The sequence below is a fragment of the Seriola lalandi genome, unplaced genomic scaffold, assembly GCF_002814215.2.
Source record: "Seriola lalandi dorsalis isolate HSWRI2012SDOR001 ecotype SW California unplaced genomic scaffold, Sedor1 jcf7180002054861, whole genome shotgun sequence".
Taxonomy (NCBI): Eukaryota; Metazoa; Chordata; class Actinopteri; order Carangiformes; family Carangidae; genus Seriola; species Seriola lalandi.
Genome location: NW_019525414.1, coordinates 1,106,591 through 1,130,707, shown reverse-complemented (window position 1 = coordinate 1,130,707; position 24,117 = coordinate 1,106,591). Strand labels below are relative to the sequence as shown.

Below are 24,117 nucleotides of genomic sequence, written 5' to 3'. Positions count from 1 at the left end.
ATGGTGGTCATCATGCCCTTCTCTGCCTCTTCCAGTCAGTACCTCTCCACCCTCTTCACTCAACATGTAGTGGTCGTACCACATGTCCAGGTCTCCTTTAGGCAAAGGACACAAGTTTTTTCTCATTCAGCCCTCTCACTGAGAATGATGGGTCAAAACTTAGACCGGTAGCCGTCCTACTACATGTGAACTGGATCCCATTCCCACAAACCTCCTCCAAACCATATTTTGTGCTAGCAGTCACGTGTGATAAATACTTCACTGGCATTGCATGGCTTCTCATTTCACTGCTATGCTGATGACAACTATACCTTTCATTCCCACCACAAGACCTCACTGTCTCTGAGCGGATCTTGGCCTGTCTCTCTGACATATCCACATGGATGAAGGAACGCCACCTTCAACTTAACCTCTCTAAGACTGAACTCCTTGTCATCCTGGCAAATCAGTCTCTTCTTCATATCAATATCAAAATCTCCTCTTCATCTCTTACCCCAACTAAGGTCACGAGAAACCTGGGTGTCATGTTTGATGACCAGCTCTCCTTCTCTGACCATGTTTCGTCCTTCTCCCAGTTGTGTCTTTTTGCTCCATACAACATCAGACAAATCAGGTCTTACCTGACTCAGTACTCCACTCAGCTCTTGGTCCAGGCCATCTCTCACCTCAACTACTGCAATGCTTTTCTGGCAGGCCTCCTTTCACTCACAGTGAAAGCCTTGCAGATGGTCCAGAATGCAGCTGCCTGTCTGGTTTTGATCAGCCCAAAAGGGCACATGTCACTCCACTACTCATCGACCTCCACTGGCTACCACTGGTCGCCTGAATTAAATTCACTAAGTCACTAATGCTGCCTTCAGAGTGACTTCTGGGTCTGCACCATCTATTTCAGTTCAGACATTCAGCCTTATGCTGGTTTTCAGCCACTGTATTCCTCCAATGAATGTCGTCTGGCATCACCATCCCTGCACACAAGACAGTCTCAGTCCAGACTGTTCTGGTCTGTGGTTCTCTGATGGTGGAACAAGCTACAAAAGTCTATCAGAGCAGGACGTCCCTCGCTATCTTCAAGAACCTGTTGAAGACTCCTCTCTTCAGAGAGCACCTCCTCTCCTTAAACCCTCACATGCCTAACTAGCACTTACTATGCACTTTCAGTACACTTCTTTATTTGATTTACTTTCACTTAATATTTACACTAAGGTTTCCTACTGCACTGAACCTTACTGATATCCTTCACTTGTCAGTCACTTTGGATAAAAGCAGCTGCCAAATAATTAAATGTAAATATAAATGTACTATAACTCTGGGTTTTCAGGGTAACAACGGTGGTTCATTTCTTCCTAGGGTAAATCACCAAGTGAAAAATAATAAAGAGCAACAGATGTTTTTACAGATCAGTTGAATCGTTTTGCTTTTTGAGGCTTCCATGTGTCCACTCTGGTTTTAAAACAGAGCTTCTAAGTAATCACTAAATTACTACATGATAACTATTATAGCTTCATTTTAAATCTAACACAGAATTATTAGAAAAATGATCCTCACACTGTTAAATATCTTCCATGATCATAAATGAACATTTCAGTTAGACTGACCTCATCAGACATGAACTACTTCTCCTCTCTCTGCTTTTTTTTCTCCGCATCACATGTTCATAATAAAAACAACTTGTACAAACTGGTCAGCAAACTGCAGACACGTAGACCAAATACCTTTCTCTTTCTCTATCTATGACTTTAATAATTGGAAATGATTTCTCTTGTTTCTTTTCTATTTGAGCTATGAAATTATATTTCAGGAATCACATTTCACCTTGTTGAATATCACTTTGTTGATATCACAGTTTCCAAGCTTAAGTGCTTTATTCACGTTTCTGACAATGTTGCTTATAAATCAGGTATCAGAAGGAGTGGCTGAATGGTTACAGCACATGCCACACAAGTATAACGTTCATAGTTCAATTCTGGCTGTGGACCTTTGTTGCATGTCATACCCCTTTTCTCTCTCTCCATGTTTTCTGCCTCTTTACTGTTGACTCTCAAATAAAGGCAATAGAATGATAGTTTAAAAAAAAGATGGCAACAGAAAAAAAGTCACAAGTTCCAAGTGTTATTGAAATATTAATGTTTAAATGTGATAGCAATGATTAAATACAACTTTGCTGTTGTCATTACATCATGGCCTCCAGAGGCACCTTACTTTTAATTTTACTTCACTGTAACTCAAATTTAACTGTTTAATCCACATTAATCCACATTATTTGCTCCAGTTGATTTTCAGTTTGGGATGTTTTGTCATTTTCCCCCCACCCTTTTAAACACATAATGACTCTATTTTAATTTTAATTGCATAATCTTAAAATCCCCATGCTTTCCAAATAAAAGGTTTTCATATCTGAGCTGTGTTAAAACCTTGCTTTGGTTAGTAAAATAAACTGAAATAATTCTGTTATTTTATTACAATATTTATCTATTTTACCTTGCTGTCCTTAATATGAATTTATACATAAATATATAGCCATCTAAATATCTTGCCCTAAATATAGAATTGAGCTTTGTGATCAAAGACAGGTAACATGAGCGGAAACCTTCCGCATTTTCAATTCAGAGCAGCTTTTATTTTGCCTGATGTTTATCATTCCTAATGCACAGTGTAGCAGCACTAGTTAAATAGTTTTTATACTCTTTCAGCTTGCTGCTGATGTGTTTGAGAGTGGAGCCTTTTATCTAACAGTTAGGCCAACTCTCTGCTCAACACAAAACAAGTAGTATCAAACGCTTTACAGTACAGAGCACTCTATAAAGGCTAAGCTTTGAATTTGCTTTTCTATGTTTATCACATAAAGTAGGGCAAAAGCAGCCATAGTCCACAACCAAACCTAAGCTGAGCAGGGACAGTAATATCGCCCCTCAATATCTAATTTCACTAACCTTAATCTCATTACAAAATATGCTTTTCCTCAGTTTAATGATTGTTTTCTGTTGTTTAGTGGACATTATGAATCAGTTATCATGTGCGAGTGCTGCTTTTTTTTAATCATTTCAGGTTTATTCTGATATGTGTTAATCTCTCTGCTACCTTGTTTGTGTGTGTGTGTGTGTGTGTGTGTGTGTGTATGTGTGTGTGTGCGTGTGTGTGTGTGTGTGTGTGTGTGTGTGTGTGTGTGGAGAGAGAGACCAGCTTGGCAAATGGCTGGCTCTTTAGATGAAAAGCTGGAGGGAGGATTAAGAGGAAAAACATGGGAAAATAATCTGTAGGCAGTCTGACGTCATGTGGAACAGGCCAGCATTGTAGAGGTGAGCTGACTGGTGATAGAGGGCATCAGAGTGCCTCTCAGCACTGGCAGGCAGCTCCTGGACGTTAGTTCACCCCACACAGACTACATGCTGTAAAGATGACATCAGGTCCAGGTTTGTTTCAGTGTCTTAAATAAAAGTACATGTGGAATTTAGTTTTTCATATGAAGTGTAGTATTTGACATGTTAAAGGTAAAAACCACATGGATTATGTGTGAATTCTTTGTGTGAAACATGAAATTGATGTTTTCACATGTGACAGCTGGAATTTTATATCTGAAATATCTGGAAATAAAATGTGGCTGTGTAATGTGGTTTTTCTCATAAGTTAAATGTCCAAACTCTACCTATGCCTATATGTATATTAATAACACGTGAAGTGATACCACATTAGAAATTTGACACATTAGGTCTTATATTTTTTACTGCATTTTCTTTCACATGAGAAATGTCCAAAAAGCATGTGACTATATGTCAGTCTATTTGATATTACATATTATATTAGAATTGAAGTGAAAAATACATTATCAATATTTGAATTTATCACATGATTTATAACATAATGAAACCAAATGTGTCTATCCATGTCCAATGTGTCTATATACTGTATGTCCAAATGTGTTCCACCTATGTAATAAATCATATGTACCTATATTTGCAGTAACCCATTTAATCCCACTGGCACAAATGTTAACCTAGTGTAAATACTGTTTCTCCTGGGGATAAGTATATCTAAGCAGTGAGCTGTGTGAGCTGCCTGTGTGTTTATTAGACCACTAGGGGCCAGGGTCAGGTTTTAGTTCACTGATGAGTACAGGGCAACTGGCCTTAATGGATGGAATGATTATCACGCTTTGTTGTTTTAACAGCACCAACTGATGCTGAGCTGCTAATCTGACAAACAAAAAGAAACCATAGAGAAATACTGCAGTAGCTGTATATTCTTGCTAAATTTAATCCCATCCTCTCCAAGGGATTGGAGTCCAAATTAAATGTCATCATATGTCAGGAGAGAAATTTGGAGTACTTCGAGGAAAAGTCTGTACCAAATGCTGCTGCTTTGAACACAGCAAACTATTTTTTGTTTGTTGTTGTAGTTTCATTCATTTCATCATGGTGTTAAGTTTTGGTTTAGTTTTAGGGACCCACAAGCAGAACTCAGACTCAGACAACATGTAAAGGTTTGAAACAGGCTTATTTATTGTGACTTGAATAAAAGGTTGAAATCTGTAGCGGTGAAGGGGGGCAGACATGCTAACAAGTCTCTGATACATTCCAAAGCAGGCTCAGCACGGCAGCCGGGCTTGTGGATTGTAGTCTGTGGAGAACCATGGGGGCAAGACAGACAGTGGCGGGATTACACCAGGAAACTCCAATGACAATTATAGATCAGGGCAAGGCAGGAGTGGTATCATTGCTATATTGCCAATCATTGTCAGTACACAGTTAAAGTTTTAAGAGTTGAGAAAATAGCCCCTGAGATATATGGTCCAATAGCTGGATCCTTCAAGAGAAGAGTGGATTCTACCTTTTGACTCAGTTCCTCTTCTCCCGCTGCTTCCTGCTCAATTCAGTGCTAGCGTCTCGGACATCATTTCCCTATGTCAAATTGATCTCCATACTATAATTCATTGCGAGCGAAAGGGACATTTCATATCCTACAATGTGGCGGCTACTTAGTTGGTGGTACCATGGGCTGTGTAGCTCAAAACTATGTCCCCTGAGGTGGATCATCATCCATGACTGGAGACGCCATTCCGGACGCCATAAATTTATGGCATGATGATTAGGGAGGAAATGGCAATCAGTTTGTCAAAACCAATGTCAAACAACATACTCTACTGTACTGTGTCCGACTGGAGTGAGGAAATGGCTTTTCTAATTATAGCTTTGTCTTGCCGAGCTACTCCTTCTCTAAAGAAATCATGTTCTGTACTCATGTGTGGCTCTTTCTGTGGTGGTTCTGAGAGTATTTGGGTAGCTGACGAGGCATTGACGCATGCTTGAGCCTCGCCCCAGGTTACTGGGTAATCTACTTGAATGTGCTAGTTCTCATGTCCAGCAGGGGGATCCCAGTCTCTCTCTGCATCTGAGGCTCTGTCTGTGTTTGGGGTAAGAGTAAACTTCACTGGTGTAATAGGTTGGTAGGAGGCATGCTGGGTTTTGAGGATCTATCTGCCATCTTCCTGGGGGTTTTGCTGCCTTTATTAGACCTTACTATTCTTGCTAAAGTCGGGTTGAATGACACTGCTCTAACTACGTGGGACTTTGACTGGGAGTTGCTAGTCACCTTTGAATGGGTGCTGGGAAAAATAATTGTGGTCTAGATGTTCTGGGAGTGCTAGATGGGGGGGGGTGGGCCTGCTGGGGGTGGTATAGGACCTAAAGGCACAGAGGTCCAAGTGATGCAGTGTAAGCAGAGGGTCATTCTGGAGGGATAATAGGTCAGGTGTCACCACCATTATTTCAATGTTAAGTTTCCTCAGGGTGTACTGAGTCACTAGAGCTGCAGTTGATAGGGTGGAAAAGCAGCGTCTGCAGTATGCTCTGATACTGTCTGCTCTACATCCATCATCAGATACAGACAGCAGCTCATAGCATTTGTCTTTCTCTAACTTGGATTAAGAATTATCACATTAAAATTCCCTGGTGTTTCCTCAAAAGCCTCAAGTAGGGCTGCTACAATTATTCCAAACGTGTGCTGATGGTGCCACAACCATGTAGGAACATGACTAGGTTAAATATCTGCCCTCTCTCTAGTATTTGTCTCCGATGCTCACGGAAAGGTACTCTGTAGCTTCCTAACAGCCCTTCCTAGATTGTTCTGGATCCGTGCCTCTTCCATGAGATATGGCAACATTCAAAATGCCCTGATAGTACCCTCCCATTCTGCAAGAGATTCACACCACTTGGTTGGACTCACAGGATCCCTTTCTGAGAACAAGGCCATCACACTGTCCATGCCATGCCTCTCCTGCCATGCCTGTGAGCTATAAAGCTACTCCTCTACCGTTGATAAGTATTGGCAGGTTTGATAGAAAATAGGGCTGTCTTCATTTTGGACTAAGATAACTGCGGACTTGAAGATGTAAAAAGGTTCTATCATAGTACTGGGGGTGAATTTTTGTTTAGACAAGTTAACAGGAAAACTGGTCTCCAGTAGATATATACTGAATAATAACTGCAGGTGCTTCTACTCTAAGTACACAATTCCTATTCTCAATAGGTTCAACAATCAACATAAAAACTATAGCACATAAATTAAACGCTCTAATATCACATGGTGGACACATTCCAATACAATAGTCCTTAATGTTGAGACTGTTTTAGAAAGCCAGTTTCCAACCCAGCCATCTCTAATGTGGGTTTTTCATGACCTGAAGTAAACCCTGTGAGGCTTTGGTAGCAGGATCTCCCTTGTGTTTCCAGTGTATTTTACAAATGAGAATATTTTATCCCATTGAAAAGATATCAGCTGGACTGATTACACCATGTGATAGAAAAATTTTAATTTTCATGTTTTCTGTGGTAAACAATTGACACAAACTGTGGCCACAACAACCTCCAGTGTGTCAAATCAAATAACCTTCAGTTAGCTTCTTACTCTTTTACAAACTCAGGCTTTGTACCTGTTGCCATCCTACCACTGGCGGTTGGGCCTCAGTCTCAATAAACCAGTAAACTCAGTACAGTATAGTCCAGGTTGTCCTGCCGACGACATCCCTGTAAACTTTCTGAAAACCACTGCATCACTCTAACAGTTTGTTTTTTCCCCTCAACCACATGAAGCGCCCAGGCTGTGTGCCTCTCTCTCTCCTTCCTCTTCCTCTCTGCAGGTCCTCCCTCCTCCAGAGCTGCAGCTGTAGAGTCTGGATCTGCAACTGCAAACCACCTACTGCCCCATGATCCTGTTAAACAGCTGCTGCTAAACCTGCTCAAATTTACTATGATTAATAATGATAATTATTAATTATCAGCTGTCATAACTATTTTATCAGTAGGAGCACTAGTTGTCATTACACTACTGTTGCTGATACTGCCGCTACTATCTCTATTATTAATATTGCTATCATTGTAAGTTCTTGATCTTTTCCTCTGCGCTCTCTCTTGCTCTCTCTATCACTCTCTCTCTCTCGCTATCTCTCTGTCCAACCCAATTGGTCGAGGCAGATGGCCCCGCCCACCCTGAGTCAGATTCTGCTCGAGGTTTCTGCCTCTTAAAAGGAAGTCTTTCCTTGCCACTGTCGCCTGCTGCTGCTCCTGCTGGGAATTGTTGGGTCTCTGTATATGATATTATAAAGAGAAGGTCTAGACCTGCTCTATTTGTAAAGTGCCTTGAGATAATGTATGTTGTGAATTGGCGCTATACAAATAAAAATTGACTTGACTGACTGGAATGCAATGTAATTTTCAAATATCTCCCATTTTTGTCTCTGTGGCAGGGTATTTAACCGTTTCCATTGAGCCACTTCCTCCTGTTGTGATTGGAGACACAGTCACACTGAAGTGCAACTTCCAAACAGATGGCAACCTCCGAGAGATTGTGTGGTTTCAGGTGAACACACAGGTGAACTTAATGCAATGACAACTGCTTGCCAATCTCTCTGTATATGGTTCATGAAAGGCCTTCCTCCTGTTCACAATATGCCTGTTTGAAAACATCCATACAGTCAAATAGTGGTCTTGTGCTAGAACTGAGAAAAATATAGATGTAATTAATGCGTTCTCCTTGGTGGTGACTTTCTTATGGATACAAACTAGACGTACAGTCTCGCTAACAGCAGGTGAGACGGTATTTAGGCGTAGCAGTGCAAACAAAAAGAAATTATTAATGCCAGAGGACAGGGTGAAAAATCTCATCTTTTTTTTAGGACTCTACTTCTGAAAGCAGCACCTTATCTTGCACTGAAATTTCTCTTTTGGACCGACGTCACACAGGTCGTGATACCAATGTAATCTCGCTCTCTCAGGTGATTGAAGGAGGCGGTGTCAAACAGAAAATTTTCACCTATGATGCCATGTACAACACTAGCTACTCCCACATGGAAGACATCCACAGACATGATGACCTGGTCTACCAGTCAACTGTGCGGTAAGGCAGGCTACAACAACTAGACAACACGTGTTATGTTCATTCATTAGCTATACTTCTTATCCTTGATGGTCTGGAGCCAATCCCAGCTGAAATTGGGTGTGAGATGGGGTACACAGGTGGCCAGTCAGGGTCGACACATAGAGACGGACATGTTCATATTAACTTTAAGTTAACCTAACCTACATGTCTTTGGACTGTGGGAGGAAGCCACAGACTCAGAGTAACCAGCCAGCAGGTTTGAACCCTGTGGTTAGTTAACAGTGCTAACTACTGCACCACCATGCTGTCCTCAAATAATGATTTGAAAGACAGAAAGGTTTGGAGGGACATTCAAACCTGCCTTCTCTCGACAGAGGAAGAGTAGTCGTAAGTGGAGGTGACATTAGAAGAGTTAAAAAACTCAAATGTTGAAAGTGAAAGATATCGCTAAACACTGTAATTGTTGTGTATGAACAGGCTTCCTGAGGTCCAGATGGAGGATGATGGCCTGTATGAGTGCCATGTCGGGATCTATGACAAGAGCTCCAGAGACAAAGTGATTCTTGTCTCAGGAAGCATTATCCTCACTGTCATAGGTATGTATTAATTTATGATGTCTTATCTGAATTTTAAATAATATTGCTTTACAGGAAAAGTCAGGGCATCACCAAACCATAGATATCTGCATGGTAATCAGCTGCTGTTCAGATTCGGGGGGTTAACATGCAGGAGTTACACCTTTCTGACACAAGTTGGGTGCGGCCTTTTGTGTAAGGATCATTAAAAAAAACAATAATGGGAAATACTGGAAATTCTGTGGATATATCCAATTCTTTTCAAAACTATTAGAATTCTGGTATCAAGATTTTTTATTAAATATTTGTGAGAGGCTGCTGCACCTGTAATTATGATCCTTATAAGATTCCCACATTTTCATGACCTGTGTTTGAATGAAAGAGCTGTCCCCCAGGACACGCATGACACCATGTTCATCATGTTGTACAAGAAGGGAGACTGCAGTAGTGACTGCAGTCTACTGCAGTCACTACTGCAGTAACTACCATGGCATCTCTCTGTTCAGCATCATGGGGAAGGTCTTCACCCATGTTGCCCTTGCCAGACTCCCACAGTGAGATTTTTGGTCAGCAAGAAACATGGTACATGTTCTTCACCCTCTGACAGCTGCAGGAGAAATGTCTTACAGAAGAGATTATCTCCTCAAGCTGCTTGCAAAAATTGGCTGTGCCCCCAAACTCACCTTCATAAAATTTTTCACAACAGCATGTATGAAGGAGAAACATCAGAGGCTTTCCCATCTGCAGCGGAGAGAAGCATGACTGTGTTTTTGCACTGACTCTTCTGAATTTTCTTCTCTCTCCTGCTGACATTTGCATTCCATTCATCTTTTGAAAGTGTCTACCCACTAACCAGAGCCGATACTAAACTCTTCAACCTTGCCTGCTTGCGTTCCAAGACCGAAGTGACCAGTGTGCTCCTGATGGAAATACTATTTGCCAATGCACCATCCCACACCAAGTCAGACTCTCAGATGCTTGTAGAATGTTCAGCCTCACCATTAGCGACAATCAACAACAAAACTCTTGACTGTGACAACTCATTTACATACCTTGGGTCCCCAGTGTCCAGCGACCTGTCACTTGATGTGGAGCTTAGCACCCATCTTGCGAGGACTGCCACAGTGAGAGAGCAGTCAAAGGGAGTGTGGACCAACAAGTACTGAACCGTGTGCACATGGTCTTCACATCTACCAAGCCTAATCATCAGCAGTAAACGGCTTAACATGTGATGCCTAAGTGCATCTCATGGCAGACAGTAGTACCTAACATTGATGTCCTGCAACATGTTTGCTCCTGCAGCATGTTTGCCACGATATGCCAGCACCACCTCAGATGGCTCAGCCACATCCACAGGACGGACCCAGTCTCTCCCTAGAGCGCTTCTGAATGGCGAGCTGTCGACAGGCTCCAGGCCTACTGATTGCCCACGTTTGCAATTCAAGCAATGCAAGTGTGACATGAAGCAAGTAGGCATTCAGGCACAATCGCCACTGATGGCCCTTCAGGTGCAATCCAGCATCAGCTGTGATGGACGGATGCCTGCTAATTTTGGGGGGGTGGAGGGGTGTGCAGGTTACCACAGGCTAGGTGATCCACGTCCTGACTCCAGCTCTGTACTTAACAGAGATTAAGAACCATCTGAACATCTAATTCTCAGAAAGAAAATTAGCATATTTTCCAAAAACCCCAACCCTTTGATTCAAGTAAAATTGAACTGATTTGCAATGTTCTCTTTGAAGGTACTTTTGCAGTCTTTGCTCAGAGTCATCACCAGCATACTGATTCATCACTTAGGACAATTTTTTTCTTTTCCATATAGATACCTCATAACCGTACTATATATTTATTTTCCTTCAATGAATCAAAAGGTATTTCCATGTTAGAGTGCCTAAGTCTTATTTGTATTTTCTCTGCAGTACCTCCTAAGTCTATCTCTGTGGTGGCAGCCAACAGTCCGGCTCCTTTCAGCCGCTATGAGGCCCAGAACTTCACTCTGGTTTGCATTGTTACAGGAGCAAAGCCAGCTCCCATGGTGAGATGGAGCCTTTTTACTCTTTGTCTCTCTTGAAGGTTTCATTCTTCATAATCAATTTGTAACACTGCTTTGTGTGCTAGGAAGGAAAGCTTAATGATCCATCTATCCATCCATTAATCTATGATCATGGAAAACAACTCTTTTAAGAAATCCTGATACAGTGAAAGAGAATACTTTTATGTTGACTGCAGGATGGCATTGGAAGCAATGATTTGAAGTGGTCACAGAAAAAAAAAAAACAATGTCCTTGCTTTATGCTTGCTGCAGTGGATTGAAAGTTTGAAATGAAAAAAGCTATTTAAAGCTATACCCTGTGTGACCTCTTTGGAAAATGTATTTCATTAATATTAGGGGATTAAAGGACAGCTGCATATGTGATAAAATAAAACTCCAGTGAAGCATAGTTTCACATGTCCTGAATGAGACAACAATCTTTTACTGTGTTTATCTACTGAACTGGACTGCCTGTTTTAACAGCTCTCTTTGTTTAACCAAGGTCACCTCAGCCTAAAACTGGGATATTGTAGTTGTGGTAAATAGTGATGATGGCAGACACCAATCTCTCTGGTCACATGACCATATGTTCAAACAGTAAACAAGATTAACACAGTAGCAACCAGCTGCAAGCTGTCCACTAACACATACATTTATAAATGGAGCAGTATGCACAGCACAAGTACGATGTCTGGATAATATTATAGCTTTCAGTAATGTAGTTTTCCCCCAGTGTCCTCCTAGTGAGCTGATATTGAGTTTTCACAGCCAGCTAGACTCCTCTTCATACTATTTTTCCAAGAAATAGTATAAGAGAACAATACAGTAGAACAATTATTGTTTTAGGCAGATTTAATATGAAGAAGTGTGAAACTGACAAAAAAGGCACAGGAAAAATACAGATTAGTAAGTAAAATCTTGTCAGTGCACTACTGTATGGTCAAAAAGGCTGGGTCTGTGCTTGGCAGGAGTCTGAACTCACTCAGGACTTTTGTGGAGAGACGCATACAATGTAAAATAGAGGCCATCTTGGACATTACCAATCATCCTCTCCACAACATTCTGGCAGGACAGAGAAGCAGCTACAGGTGCAGCAAACGTCTCCTCTCACTGCACTGCAGAATAGAGAGGTTCAGGAGATCCTTTGTTCCCACTGCCATCAGGCTATACAACACCTCAGCCAAAGGAAGTGGACTAATCTAATTAATTGTTTATTTATTATCAACTGTTGTTATCATTATTATTATTATTATTATTATCAACAATGAGCTAATGGACACATGAATTTCCCCTAGGGGATAAATAAAGTATCTATCTACTTATCTATCTATCTATCTATCTATCTATCTATTGGTAGGAAAGCAGTTAAGCACAAAACCTAGTATGATGAGGGAAATACCCAGGTAGATGCATGAGGTGAGTATGCTATGAACAATTTAAACCAATACCATGTGTAGTCACACATGGTATTGGTTTATTTGAACAAATGACAAAAACAATATAATGAAAAACATTCACACAGTAATGATAAACATTAAACGTACTTATAATGCCACTCAAAGGTCTGCAACCAAAAGAATGGATAAAGATGGTCTTCTTTGCTTTGACTCTGCTGCAGAGAAGGGACTTCCCCTCTGTCACTCTTCTATGCTACACAGGAAGCACAATTACTAAACTACATGCAGTACCAGGAACAGCCACTAGAAAATTTAATTCTCCATAAATTCTCCTTTTATTCTCCATAAACAACTGTTCCAACACAAGTAATGTATGTGGAGTAAAAACTGGTAACAAAACTACAGGTCTCACTCACTCACTCAACACACACACAAACACACTCACATGCACACAAATCCCTTGTTTGTACTTTGATCTGTTATTGACATAATGTATTCCCCAGCCCCTTACTTTAACCTTAACCATCACAAGTCAATGCCTAACCTGTAACCCTAAAACCAAGGCTTTACCCTCAAACAGCTATTTCACCCCCCTCCCCCTAGCAAATGTTTATGAAAATTATTTTTGTATCATTTAGAATAGTCACATGGTTTTATTTACCATTTACCATTCTTGTTAAAGGTTTTAATTGGTCACGGACAATGTAATATGCGTAAAACCCAGATTAAACAATTCAGTTTTATAGAAGAATTACTCTCTTCTCTGGTTGAAAGGAATCCTGGATGACCACCAGAGCGTTCAGTCACTCAGAAACATTGTGAGCTCTCAAGGTTCTGTAGGAACAGATTCCTTGATGATGCCGGCAGATATACCCTCTCTCTTGGGTCATCTGGGGTCATGAGTGACATTGTTGATATAAAATACTCAACCTATGCATACATGAGATGGAAGATCCAGTGCTTAAAGTAACACTTTACATTTGTAAATTCCATTCCTTTTCATCTTTCATGAACACCAGAGGTGGTGTTTTAGGCATTGGATGATTAGTACCAACAACGTCACAAGGAATCCCAAACACATACCTCACAGCAAAGACCTAGAGGAACTCGGTAGAACTACCACACCCAGAGTATGTGGGGTGGCAACATTCACCTTGTAGAACCTAGAGAATGTGCTCAGTGATGCCCATGAGGGCGTGGCACATATGGCCTCTAGGGGCACTCCTTCCTGTCAGAGAGGCGCCACAGTGACCTGTGACAGAACCTGTGCTGGAGAGGGAACTATGTCCACGCTGGCCAAAAGTGGGCCACAAGCAGAAGTCTGTGGCCCTCTTGGAGGACTCTCTGAAGTGTAGGCAATATTAGAGAAACTGGTGGGAAGGCATAAAGTTAGCACTGGTCTTCTCCATCAAGGAGAACCAGAGGGAGAGAGTGAGATCCACCTCTGCCCTGCTGAAAAGACCCCAGATGGTGTGCACCATCTCTGGATGGAGTCACCACTCCCCCAGTGGGGGTTTGTGATGGGAAAGGAAGTCTGCAGCCATGTTCCTCTCCACCAGCAAATACATAACCCGCAAGCTAGTCAGCCACAGGGCTGCCCATGTCAGCAAGTCCTGGGATGCCCTCAGTAACCATACTGATTTGGTGCCCCCCCTGGTGTTGATGTGGTACATGGTCAAGGTGTTGTTCGACCGAACAAGTACATGCTTCCCCCTCAGGTATGACAGGAAGTGTTTGAAAGCCATGTGCACAACCCATAGTTTGAGCACATTGACATGCACTGCACAGTCCTGTGCAGACCATTGCCCCTGTAGCGCCCTGTTCTGCCAAAGTCCACCCCAGCCTGAGAGGCTGGCATCCGTCATGATGATGTCTCTGCGAGATAGGATGGAGCCCATGGAGACACTCCTCTCCAGGTAAGACTTCTCCCCCAGTGGGAACGGAGTGAGGAGGCACTATCGTGACACTCTGAGCCTCCTATGTTTGTGCCACTTGGAGTCCAAATGGAGGCTGTTCAGCCATCCTTGCAAACAACGCAGAGACAGTAAGCCCAAGGGAACAATGGGTGAGGCCACTGTACATTTGCCCAAGAGGTCTAGGAACTGGATATACGGCAACGACTTGCCCTTTTGGACTGTTGACTGTTAGACCCAGGTGGGCCACATGAGAGAGGAGGAGAGCTGTATCTTGGGCCGCCTGAGACCTGAATGGTGCACAGATCAGCCAGTCATCCCGGTACGATAGGATTACACGCCCCATGATAGCAGGGGCAAGTGAGCCGCCACCACGCAGGGAGGGAGAGACTCAATGGAAGCACCCGGAAAAGAAAACAATGGCCTTGTAAGGCAAAAAATTGCCTGTGTTGAGGCGCAATGCAGACATGAAAGTAAGCGTTCTTCTAATCGATGGACATGAACCATTCCCCTGGGGAAGTAGTTCAAAGCACGCCTGTTGTGCTCACCATATGGAATATCAGTACCTTCAGGAACTTGTTGAGCCTGCTTAAGTCAAGGACTGGATGAAACCCACCTGTCTTCTTCACCAGAAAAGAAGTTGAGTAGAACCCTCTGGGGTGCAACCTAGTTCTAATGCGCCCCTGGTCAGAAAGGTGGCTAGCTCCTGGTTCAGGGCTAAAGTCTTTGCTGGGTCCTTGATGATGGTCATTCTGACCTGGTTGGAAGCTGGGGGCCGGTGTCAGAATTCACTCTTATACACTTGGGCCAAGGTGGAAACCTCCCAGGGATCTGAACTGTGAGCAGCCCAGCATCTGAGCTGCTGCTGGGGAAAAGCCTGAGGACAAGCCAGCTGGGCGCTGAGGCCCATGGTGTCATGGTTTGTAATGGCAGACACTTTTTGTTAGTTTTGTTTTGGACTTTTGCACTTCCTGTTTTATTTTGTAATTGGTTTCCATGTGTGTCAGTGTTTTTGCTTCCTGTCTTGGTCTTGTTTGTGTGGTGATTGTCTGCCCCGCCCTAATGTGTTTCACCTGTGTGCAATCACCTTGCCTCCTGTGTCTATATAGTCTTTGTGCTCCCCTTTGTCTGTGTCGGTTCGCCTGTTTGGTTCTGGGTTTGGTCACGTTCTGTTGTCTTCATGTCTGCTCATGTCACGTTCACGTCTGGATTTTTTGCTAATTAAACATCCTGCACCCCATTCCCCTGTGTTGGCTGCATTTGGGTCCTACTTACCACTAACACCTTGATACATGGTAGCCACCGGTGTGGGATGATGGTGATGGCAGGGAGAGGTCCTCCTGCATGTCTCCATCAGGGGTGACTGTGCGAGCCAGACCTGGTGGCATGTCTGCACCAAGGCGGACATTAGGCATCCAAGCTCTCTCAACATGAAGGCAAACACCTGCAGTGAAGCATCACTGAGGCTGGTAATGGAAGCATCTACCCCCACTTCCTGCAGGAAAGCTGAGGGTAAGCATGAGGTGAGAGAGGGAGTTGCCAATCCAACCCATGCGTGCCACCACATAATAACCCCTGCACAAGCACTTCAGCCCGTTTACGCCTGAGACGGGTAGGCTCTCTCTCAGGTGGTCGGGGGCCGAGACAAGAGGGGCAAAGATTATGGCCATGATCTAGCAGAAGAGGGGCTATACAGGCACTACAGTAATGAGGGGTCAGTATAGTGGTTACTCCACCGGAGACACTGTACACTGGGAGCGAGGTGAAAACACCACCTAGAACAGTTAAAGTTATCAACAGCCAAGTCAGTGTTAGCGAGAGCACTGACACCAACTGTGGCCTGGTGTTGGGAGCAGGGAGCAAAGACACAGCCCTCACCAACAGAGATTAAGAATTCATCAAGGCAGCTAAAGTGCTAACAAAACAAAACAATACATTAGGGATGCCTCGCACTTATTTTTTTGCTGCCGATACTGATACCAATCATCTGTGAGTGTGATTGGCTAATCCATGGCTGATGCCGATCATTTTTTGTACATCATTAAAGCAGCTGGTTTAGCAGTTGGTCAGTCTGCTTAGCTTTGTAGTGTACTGGGACCGCCAATAGGTGGCAGCGTCACCTAATAAAATGACCACAAAAAGTCATCCTTATTCAGTTGACAGTATGCTTTAACTTTGTTCAACAGAACAGAACAAAAACCTTGATCCTTGTTAGTTTTCCAGCGCTCCAGTGGTTGTGCACTCCGAGAGATGAGTGGCTCTGAAAGGTAAATAATCATTTCTGACACCATGGTCCTGCTGCAGAGTTTCTTCTGCTATGATTTCGCCAAACATTGATGACAAGGAACCGGGTCATGGCACCTTCTCTGCTGGCTCGCCTGTGGCTGCTGGCTCCAGGTCCACAGTTGGGGAGTGTCTGTGTGGCCTCGGTCAGCAGATCCAAAGGCAGTCCCCATATTTTTGCCTTGAACCCTTCAGAAAAAATCTGTCCTTGTATCTAAAAAAAGATTGCGTTAAATTGCGTTATCATTGCATTTGTTTTTTTAGATCAGCATATAAGATGTTAACTAATGTTAGATGGAAATATTGTACTTTTTATTTTACTACATTTGTCTGAAAGCTTTGTTACTTTTCAGATTAATATTGAATTGAATATTGTATATCAACACATATACATATTATAAAGATAAGCTGTGAAGAGTTTATAAAGTTGAGACATTGTTTAGGATGAAACTACCCAACACTATATACAGAAGTTACCTCCTGCAGTTTGAGGTGTAGCTACAGTACATGAAAATTAACTGACATGTTAATCATCATTATACAGCTATGTGACACTGACAAGGGGCAATCTGTTGCATAAAGCAAATGTTTAGTTTTGATACATGGTTCAGATATTGCAGAATTAGCCATAAAATGTACTTAAAGTAAAATTTTGAATGCAAAACATTTCCCTGTAGTACTAGTGATTCTACAGTGTGGTACTGCCTTCAGCAGCAGTTTAAAATGGTCACTAGACTGCGCTTGTATAGCGCTTTCTAGTCTTACACACTCACACACACACACACACACACACACACACACACAGAATACCACTGACCCCCCAATTAGTGGACGACCACCTGCTCTACCTCCTGAAGGTAGCATTGTTGTGCTGTTTTCTCTTCTGCTGCTAGCTTGTTTTTTGGAACATGTTATGTCATCCAGATGTTTGTTTTTTCAAAAGGGCCAAAACATCACAGATTTTTTCATGTTTTCTGAATCCATCCATTGTTAATAGTTCACATCCAGAGTCCATTTCTTTATACGTATGTAACATTTGTAGAAGTCAGATCATCTGATTGAAGCTGAGGTTGGTTGTGTCTTGTCAGCTGAGGACAAGCTAACACCTCATGGATACTGGTACGCAGCATTGACATTGAGGGACAACAGTCTCTGTGAAGAGAGCAAAATGAATGATGTGTTTAAACACCACAGTTTTCTTACAGTCATGAGTAAGACAACAGTTATTACAGCGAGTTAACCTTCATTCTCAAAGTCATGTGATCGCTTGGCTTAAAAAACAAACAAAAAACGAACAGTGACTACAAATCTTTGAACTGATGAAAAAGATTTGATTAACAAAGTGAGTCCTCCGAGTTTCCTCTATCATTTAAGATTCTGCCAGAGGGTCACGGTTATTCCACTCTTGTGCCTGTTCCTGTGGAGCTCACCTGTCTTTGTTTCTGCCTGTCAGGTATACTTCAAGCGGGATGGTGAGCTTATTGATGTAGTGCCAACTGCCCAGTCATCTTCCACAGTGGGAGACCAAAGCCAGGCGGGGCTCTGGAGCTCCCGGATTCTCAGCAGTCGAGACCTTGATGACACCAAACTCCACAAGTCCCTGTCCCTGCTGGAAGAAGAGGGGAAGCTAGCTCGGCTGGGCCAAGACGGGCCCGAGGGCCCTGAACCGGGCCGAGAGCCGGGGTCCAAATCTGACCCTAAGCCAACCTCTGAGGTGATACCTGAGACGGTGGTGAGCCGCGAGTTTCCACGTTGGGTCCAGAGCAGTGACCCACTCTACTACTTCCAGCACCGGCAGCAGGCAGCAGGAGACGGCACCATGGAGGTGAGAGCCATGCTGACCTGGAGCCTCAACCCCCAGCTGGACAATGAGGCTCTGTTCAGCTGTGAGGTCAACCACCCAGCTCTGTCTATGCCCATGCAGGCTGAGGTCACACTGGGTGAGTCATGATGCACTGACACACTGGCTGAGCTAATTAGAGCTAACAACTCTATGTTAATGCACAGAGAATCTGTCTGAGCCAAGTCACTCTGATCATGAGGTGATGAGATGAACACAACCATTGATTTCAAACACGCTCCTAGGAGAGTGCTGTAAGGAAGTGAACAAACAAATCTTTTTACTGGTACTTATTTTTTCATAAATATAAGTGTAAACCTGGAACTTACTACTTTCATGAAATAGTGTAGTTTCACACACTGAGCGCAACACTGACAGAACCTCTCACCTTCTGCTTACTTGGGTCAAGATACAACCGAACTCACTGACAGCAATTCAGTTCAAAACAAAACAAAACAAAAAACCCAAGCCAAGCCAACCTGCAGCCAACATATGACATCATACCCTTCATGAATATTCATGAAGATTTTCTGATTTTGTAGTTAATCAGATTTGAAAACATTTAATGATCTCCAAATCCCAACTACAGAACGGAGACTTTGACCAAAGACTTGCAGGAATATCAGTCAGCTCAGCTCCCCCTAGAATACTGTGACCGTTACCATGCAGGATGTAAAGATCCCTAGAAAGTCTCTTCAGGCAGTCCACTCAGTGTTTGTTACCCCTGCTGCCCATGGAGACTCATTCTTTATCAGTCAACTTAATGGAAAGGATATTGAAGCATAAACGGTTTCACATCCACTCAGTAACGTCACATCCCATTTTCGCTCCTTTCATTCTTGTGGCACAATGTACAGTTCAAAATGCTGAAAAAACAGATAAAATCTGTTTAGTTCCATAAAGGGTGGACTATGGATTAACCAAAAAAAGAAAGTCAGCTTCCTAGCATTCGTTTAGGGGAGTACTCTGCCAGGAAGATTGTTCAAGTTTGTTTGAGTTCTTGTGATTGGAGGGAAAGTGTTGTAGGAGTTTGGCGTCAGTCACTTCCCCTTATCAACACAATTACTCGGATCAGCTGGTTATAACAATAAAAACGCAGAATATACTACAAATAAAATTTCCATTCACCCAACACTTCTTGGAGGACAAATTCAGGATTATGAAGAATTAAAATAGGCAAGCCACTGGGTTGATTAATTCAAACTGGACTAAGAACGACAAAAATGGAGAGGGGCCTTCAGTGTTATGTATGCAGGAGATGGAACCCAAATGTAGAAAACACAAAATGGTATAGGTGGGAAAAAGGTCTTCTGATAACTAAAGAAAACTGATGAAACTGCAGAGAACTCACAATCCAAAGTTAAGGTGAACAGGAACTTAACCGGAGGACATCAGGATTTAAAAAGGTTAACAACAGACAGACAAAGACGAGAGGGAGCACAAACACTAAGTACACAAGGGAGGCACAGGTGATTGAACAGGTGTAACACATTAAAGCAGGGCAGACAATCACAAAGGAGGGAAACAGGACAAAGACAGGGAGTAAAACTAACAGGAGACACACAAGGGAAGTGATTACAAAATAAAACAGGAAATAAAACAAAAACATAAAGAGTCCATCAAGGCAAACCATGACATTCAGTTCGTTAGTTTTTAGATGGTTTATACCATGTAGTGGTGGACATGTACTGTGCTGGTTGGTAGATCCTTGTACTATATGTACTATTATTATACGATGACTTTCCTGTTATTAAGACATCTGAAAGTCAAGTTTTGTCTTACTTTGTCAACTGTGGTCCAATGTGGTATTTTGCCTTTCTATCAGCTGCTCCCAGAGGACCCAAGCTGACCATGAGCCCCGGTAAGGCCAAGGTGGGAGACACAGTGCGGATCACTGTCCAAGGCTTCCAGCTGGGACCTTCTGCAGTGAGTTTCCAACAATGTGGCCCTTTGAATAGGGAAAGTTCAAAAAAACGACACCAGAGAGTAGGACACATAATAAAAGTAGCAATGTAATGACCACTTTTCCAAGTGTGCCGTACATTCTTGGATCATTGGAGCGTTCCTTCCTGCAGGCAGCGCATGGTTTCAGTTCTTCCTTTGAAAGTCAGCTTGCAGAGACTTGAATGACGTTTTGTCATGGGCGATGCTAAAACACTCCACACTGGCTCTTTCAAGAACACTCTGAAATGGTTCTGAGGCAATATTTGACATCCTATTCAAATTCTTTGAGTGCAATGATATTTACATGTTCCAATCAACCACAAGACGTTCAGTTAGTGGGAGGCATCTGTATGAAAACCTTATTATAAATCACAGTGTAAGAAAGTGTTTGGATGAATGTCTGTCTGTGCAACAGGTGAGCATTAGTCTGAACACTGAGCACATATTAAAGTAGTGTTTTTCTTCTAACCTTTAGAATAGCATTTTCACATTCAAAGTTTAATAGACTTCATTTTATTGTTTGTTCAGAAACAGATGTTATTTTTGCAGAGTGACCTGCAGTAAGTAAGGAGTAGTAACTTTTGTCTTCATGACATATTAGATCCAAATTATTTCCCTCTGTTTAAATTCAACTGCTTCCAAAATCCTGGAATATTCCTTAAATTCCACTCCTGGTGATTCACTGCTACGCCGGTTTCTAGGAAAGCCTGTTCATAAACATTAAGCACATTTTCGATGTGTTACGACACTATTGTTTGTTTTAACTGATAGAACTGACAAAGCTCATTGTCAGCCTGCTGGACTCAATATATTGTGTCTGCATGATTTATGATCCTACATATTCTTGACACTTTTTCTCCAAGCAAACCTGATCACACAGAAACCTCTCTGCTGGATTCAGCAGACGACAGTCCTTTCAGTGATATCAGTATCAGCCCATCAACAGAGAAAAGAATCTAATTAAATATGAGATACTCTGTCTAACTCCAGATGTGGCCATTGAGTAATTAAACTCAGTTGTCTGTAGTAATAAAGTAACCCAGGGTTGCAGGGTCTTGCAGACAATGCAGTACCACTGATGGTGCCGATATGGCCAAAGTGTAAACAAACATGATCCAAAAATACATGTAGTAGATAGTTTGAAGTTTGATATTCAGACAGTTGGTGAAGCTAATCATTAATAACATTCAAACAAGATCAGCAGTTTTCACCAGAGTACTTGGGCAGTAAAAGGGTTAGGGTTCTTTCACCTTTATCTCCCTGCAGCTTTCTGCTCGCACACCTGTGTGTGTGTGTGTGTGTGTGTGTGTGTGTGTGTGTGTGTCCACAGAGTGAGGTCTTCCCTGAGCCCATGTTCACCTGGACCAAGGTCGGCGGACGTCTGCTGGATGGTAGAGAGGAGCATGACGGCAGGGAGCTTATTCTAGAGAGAGTTCCTGCTGAACTCAACGGCTCCATGTTCCGCTGCACAGCCCAGAATCCTCTGGGCTCCACGGACACCCACACCCGCCTCATTGTGTTCGGTGGGTCAGTATATGTGAGGATTTGATCTAATCATTTATCATTAAGCGTGCTCACAGTAAATGTTTTCTTTTATTTTGTGTGTTTTTTGCAGAAAACCCAAGACTGAAGAAACATTTTATTGGTAGGTTATTCTTTTCTGTTACAACTGTTACTGTGCTAACTTTGCCATCAGTGTAACGGACCATTAGCAGGCTCTTACATCCAGGCATGTGTCTGGCTGATTGAGCATTTCCAACGACAGTAACAGAAACTTTGCTTTGTACAACACTGACAGAGCCCTAAAGTGTTCAGTGTTCAATAAATAAACAAGAAACTAAAATACATAATCATGAATAATTTGTGAAATGATTTAAGAAATAAAAACACAACTATAAAACATTATTTCATCACTATTATTTTCATAAGGTCTATAGGACTTTTTTCTTTTTCGAAATAGACATGTTTATCTTTTCAAAAGTCTGTTTTTATTAGATAATAAATCCCCTGATAGGATTTCTATTTCATACCACTTTTTATTTCATCATAAAAAGTTTTATAAAAATTAACACACCTACTAATCTAGCAACTTCAACAACTGAGAATTAGCCAGTTAGCTCCTGTTAGCCAGAACAACAGCAATGTAAAAGTGATTCTGAATCAACATTTCAATAAGTTTATAATAAGTTAGTTCAGTAATTAGTTTTTATGTTAATACAGCATCTTTTAAATTGAGATAATTACAGTGATTTTAATCAAACAAAATATTTTTTTTTTTTACTAATTTCTGATTGAAAAAAAGATACTTGTTAGTAGGATACATTTATTATTGGCTCTTCATATGATGACCATAAAAATTTGGAATGTACACTTATCGTTTAATGGTTAAGTTATTCTGTGAATTGGAACATTTAATATCAACGTGTCACAGTCATGGTGAACTGAAGCAGTGCTCTGTAATGCAAGCTGTCTTGTTTGTGTGCAGCTATTGATGCAGCAGGCAGTTGGCACTCCCTCACATTATCCTCCATGATACTGCTGCTGAGCTTCACCTGCCAGCTGACGTGACCTGTGGCTTTGCTGCACCTCCACACACCACCACTACCACCACCACCACCTGAGGCCCCTGTCAGAATGTAAACCTCCACCCAGCTGTTAGCAGCATCACTCAGCGCTGCTAGAACATTAAAGCTGCAGCAGGACCCTGAGAGAGAGGACAGATCCTGGTGCAGCATCAGACACAGAACAAAGATCCAGTTGCTGAACAGCATGTTGTCACTCTGTGAGCAGCTTTGCAGATAGGTTATACTCTCACTGATGATGAGTATGTATGAAGCTCTGATGTAGTGTGTGATGCCACCTAGTGAGTACAAGGTTCACACCAGATCCCAGGCATAATGGCACTGGAGAATGGAGAACGGTCTAGGCCATATCAATACATCAATCAGCACAGCCAGATCTCATGTTGACACCAGACCAGATAAAACATTTTTCATCACCAGTATAACCCATATAGGACACTGCAAGATACAATATTACAAAAATATTTTTATTTCTCAACTTCACTCTACTTGCTAAAAACATGGATGTGTTCATTCATATGTGGAGGTCAGACAGAGCCATGTGAGTGTCATGAGGGCTGCTCAGACCAAACATTGCCATCAGGTATTGACTGGTCAGGCTGTTTATTCTGTGGTGAGGGAGGTTTAATGTTATTAAAGTTCTCAGAAATCAACTAATTTACAGAAAAACATCTGAAGCTTTTATTCCCTTGTGCAGCTGCTCACGTATAGTGACTGAGTTTGCTCATCTTCCACACACTCTCAAAGGCTTCATCAAAAATTATTAATTTATTTTTTCTATATTTCTATCCCTATTATTTAGAAGCTATACATTCTGAGACAAGAGGACAAAAAACAATCATGGGAAAAGTGATAGTCACATTATTTACCTTTATACTTTTGTGGTGGAAGTGACACACTCACATACGGTGTCCTCAGACTTGAGGTTGGCAGTTGGAGCCTCTTACTGTATTTAGACCCAGTGGCTAAATGCATGGGCATGCTACCCGCCCACAGCGACAATGCTAACATGCTGTTTATCAGGTATAATTTTCCCGTCATCACACAAGGCTGACTGAATTGTCATTAGTTTGCAGCTTCTAATCATCAACCAAAGTATAAATTAAAATGCGTTGATCACAATCCAGTGTTTCTATTAGATTGTGGAGTAATTGGGATCCAGGTCAATCACAAAATTATTA

At 42.1% G+C, this 24,117-nt stretch overlaps 1 protein-coding gene across 1 annotated transcript; it reads left to right on the top strand.

The window, feature by feature from the left end:
* Positions 1-23,579, top strand: LOC111670767 (immunoglobulin superfamily member 21-like). The gene is made up of 11 exons (XM_087179677.1): positions 1-90; positions 576-747; positions 7,739-7,863; positions 8,267-8,388; positions 8,848-8,966; positions 10,865-10,980; positions 18,024-18,510; positions 20,236-20,336; positions 21,685-21,877; positions 21,970-21,999; positions 22,840-23,579. Exons 1-11 carry the CDS (start codon positions 1-3, stop codon positions 22,920-22,922), a joined length of 1,638 nt encoding a protein of 545 aa, XP_087035803.1. The 3' UTR covers positions 22,923-23,579.
* Positions 23,580-24,117: the final 538 nt, after the last annotated feature.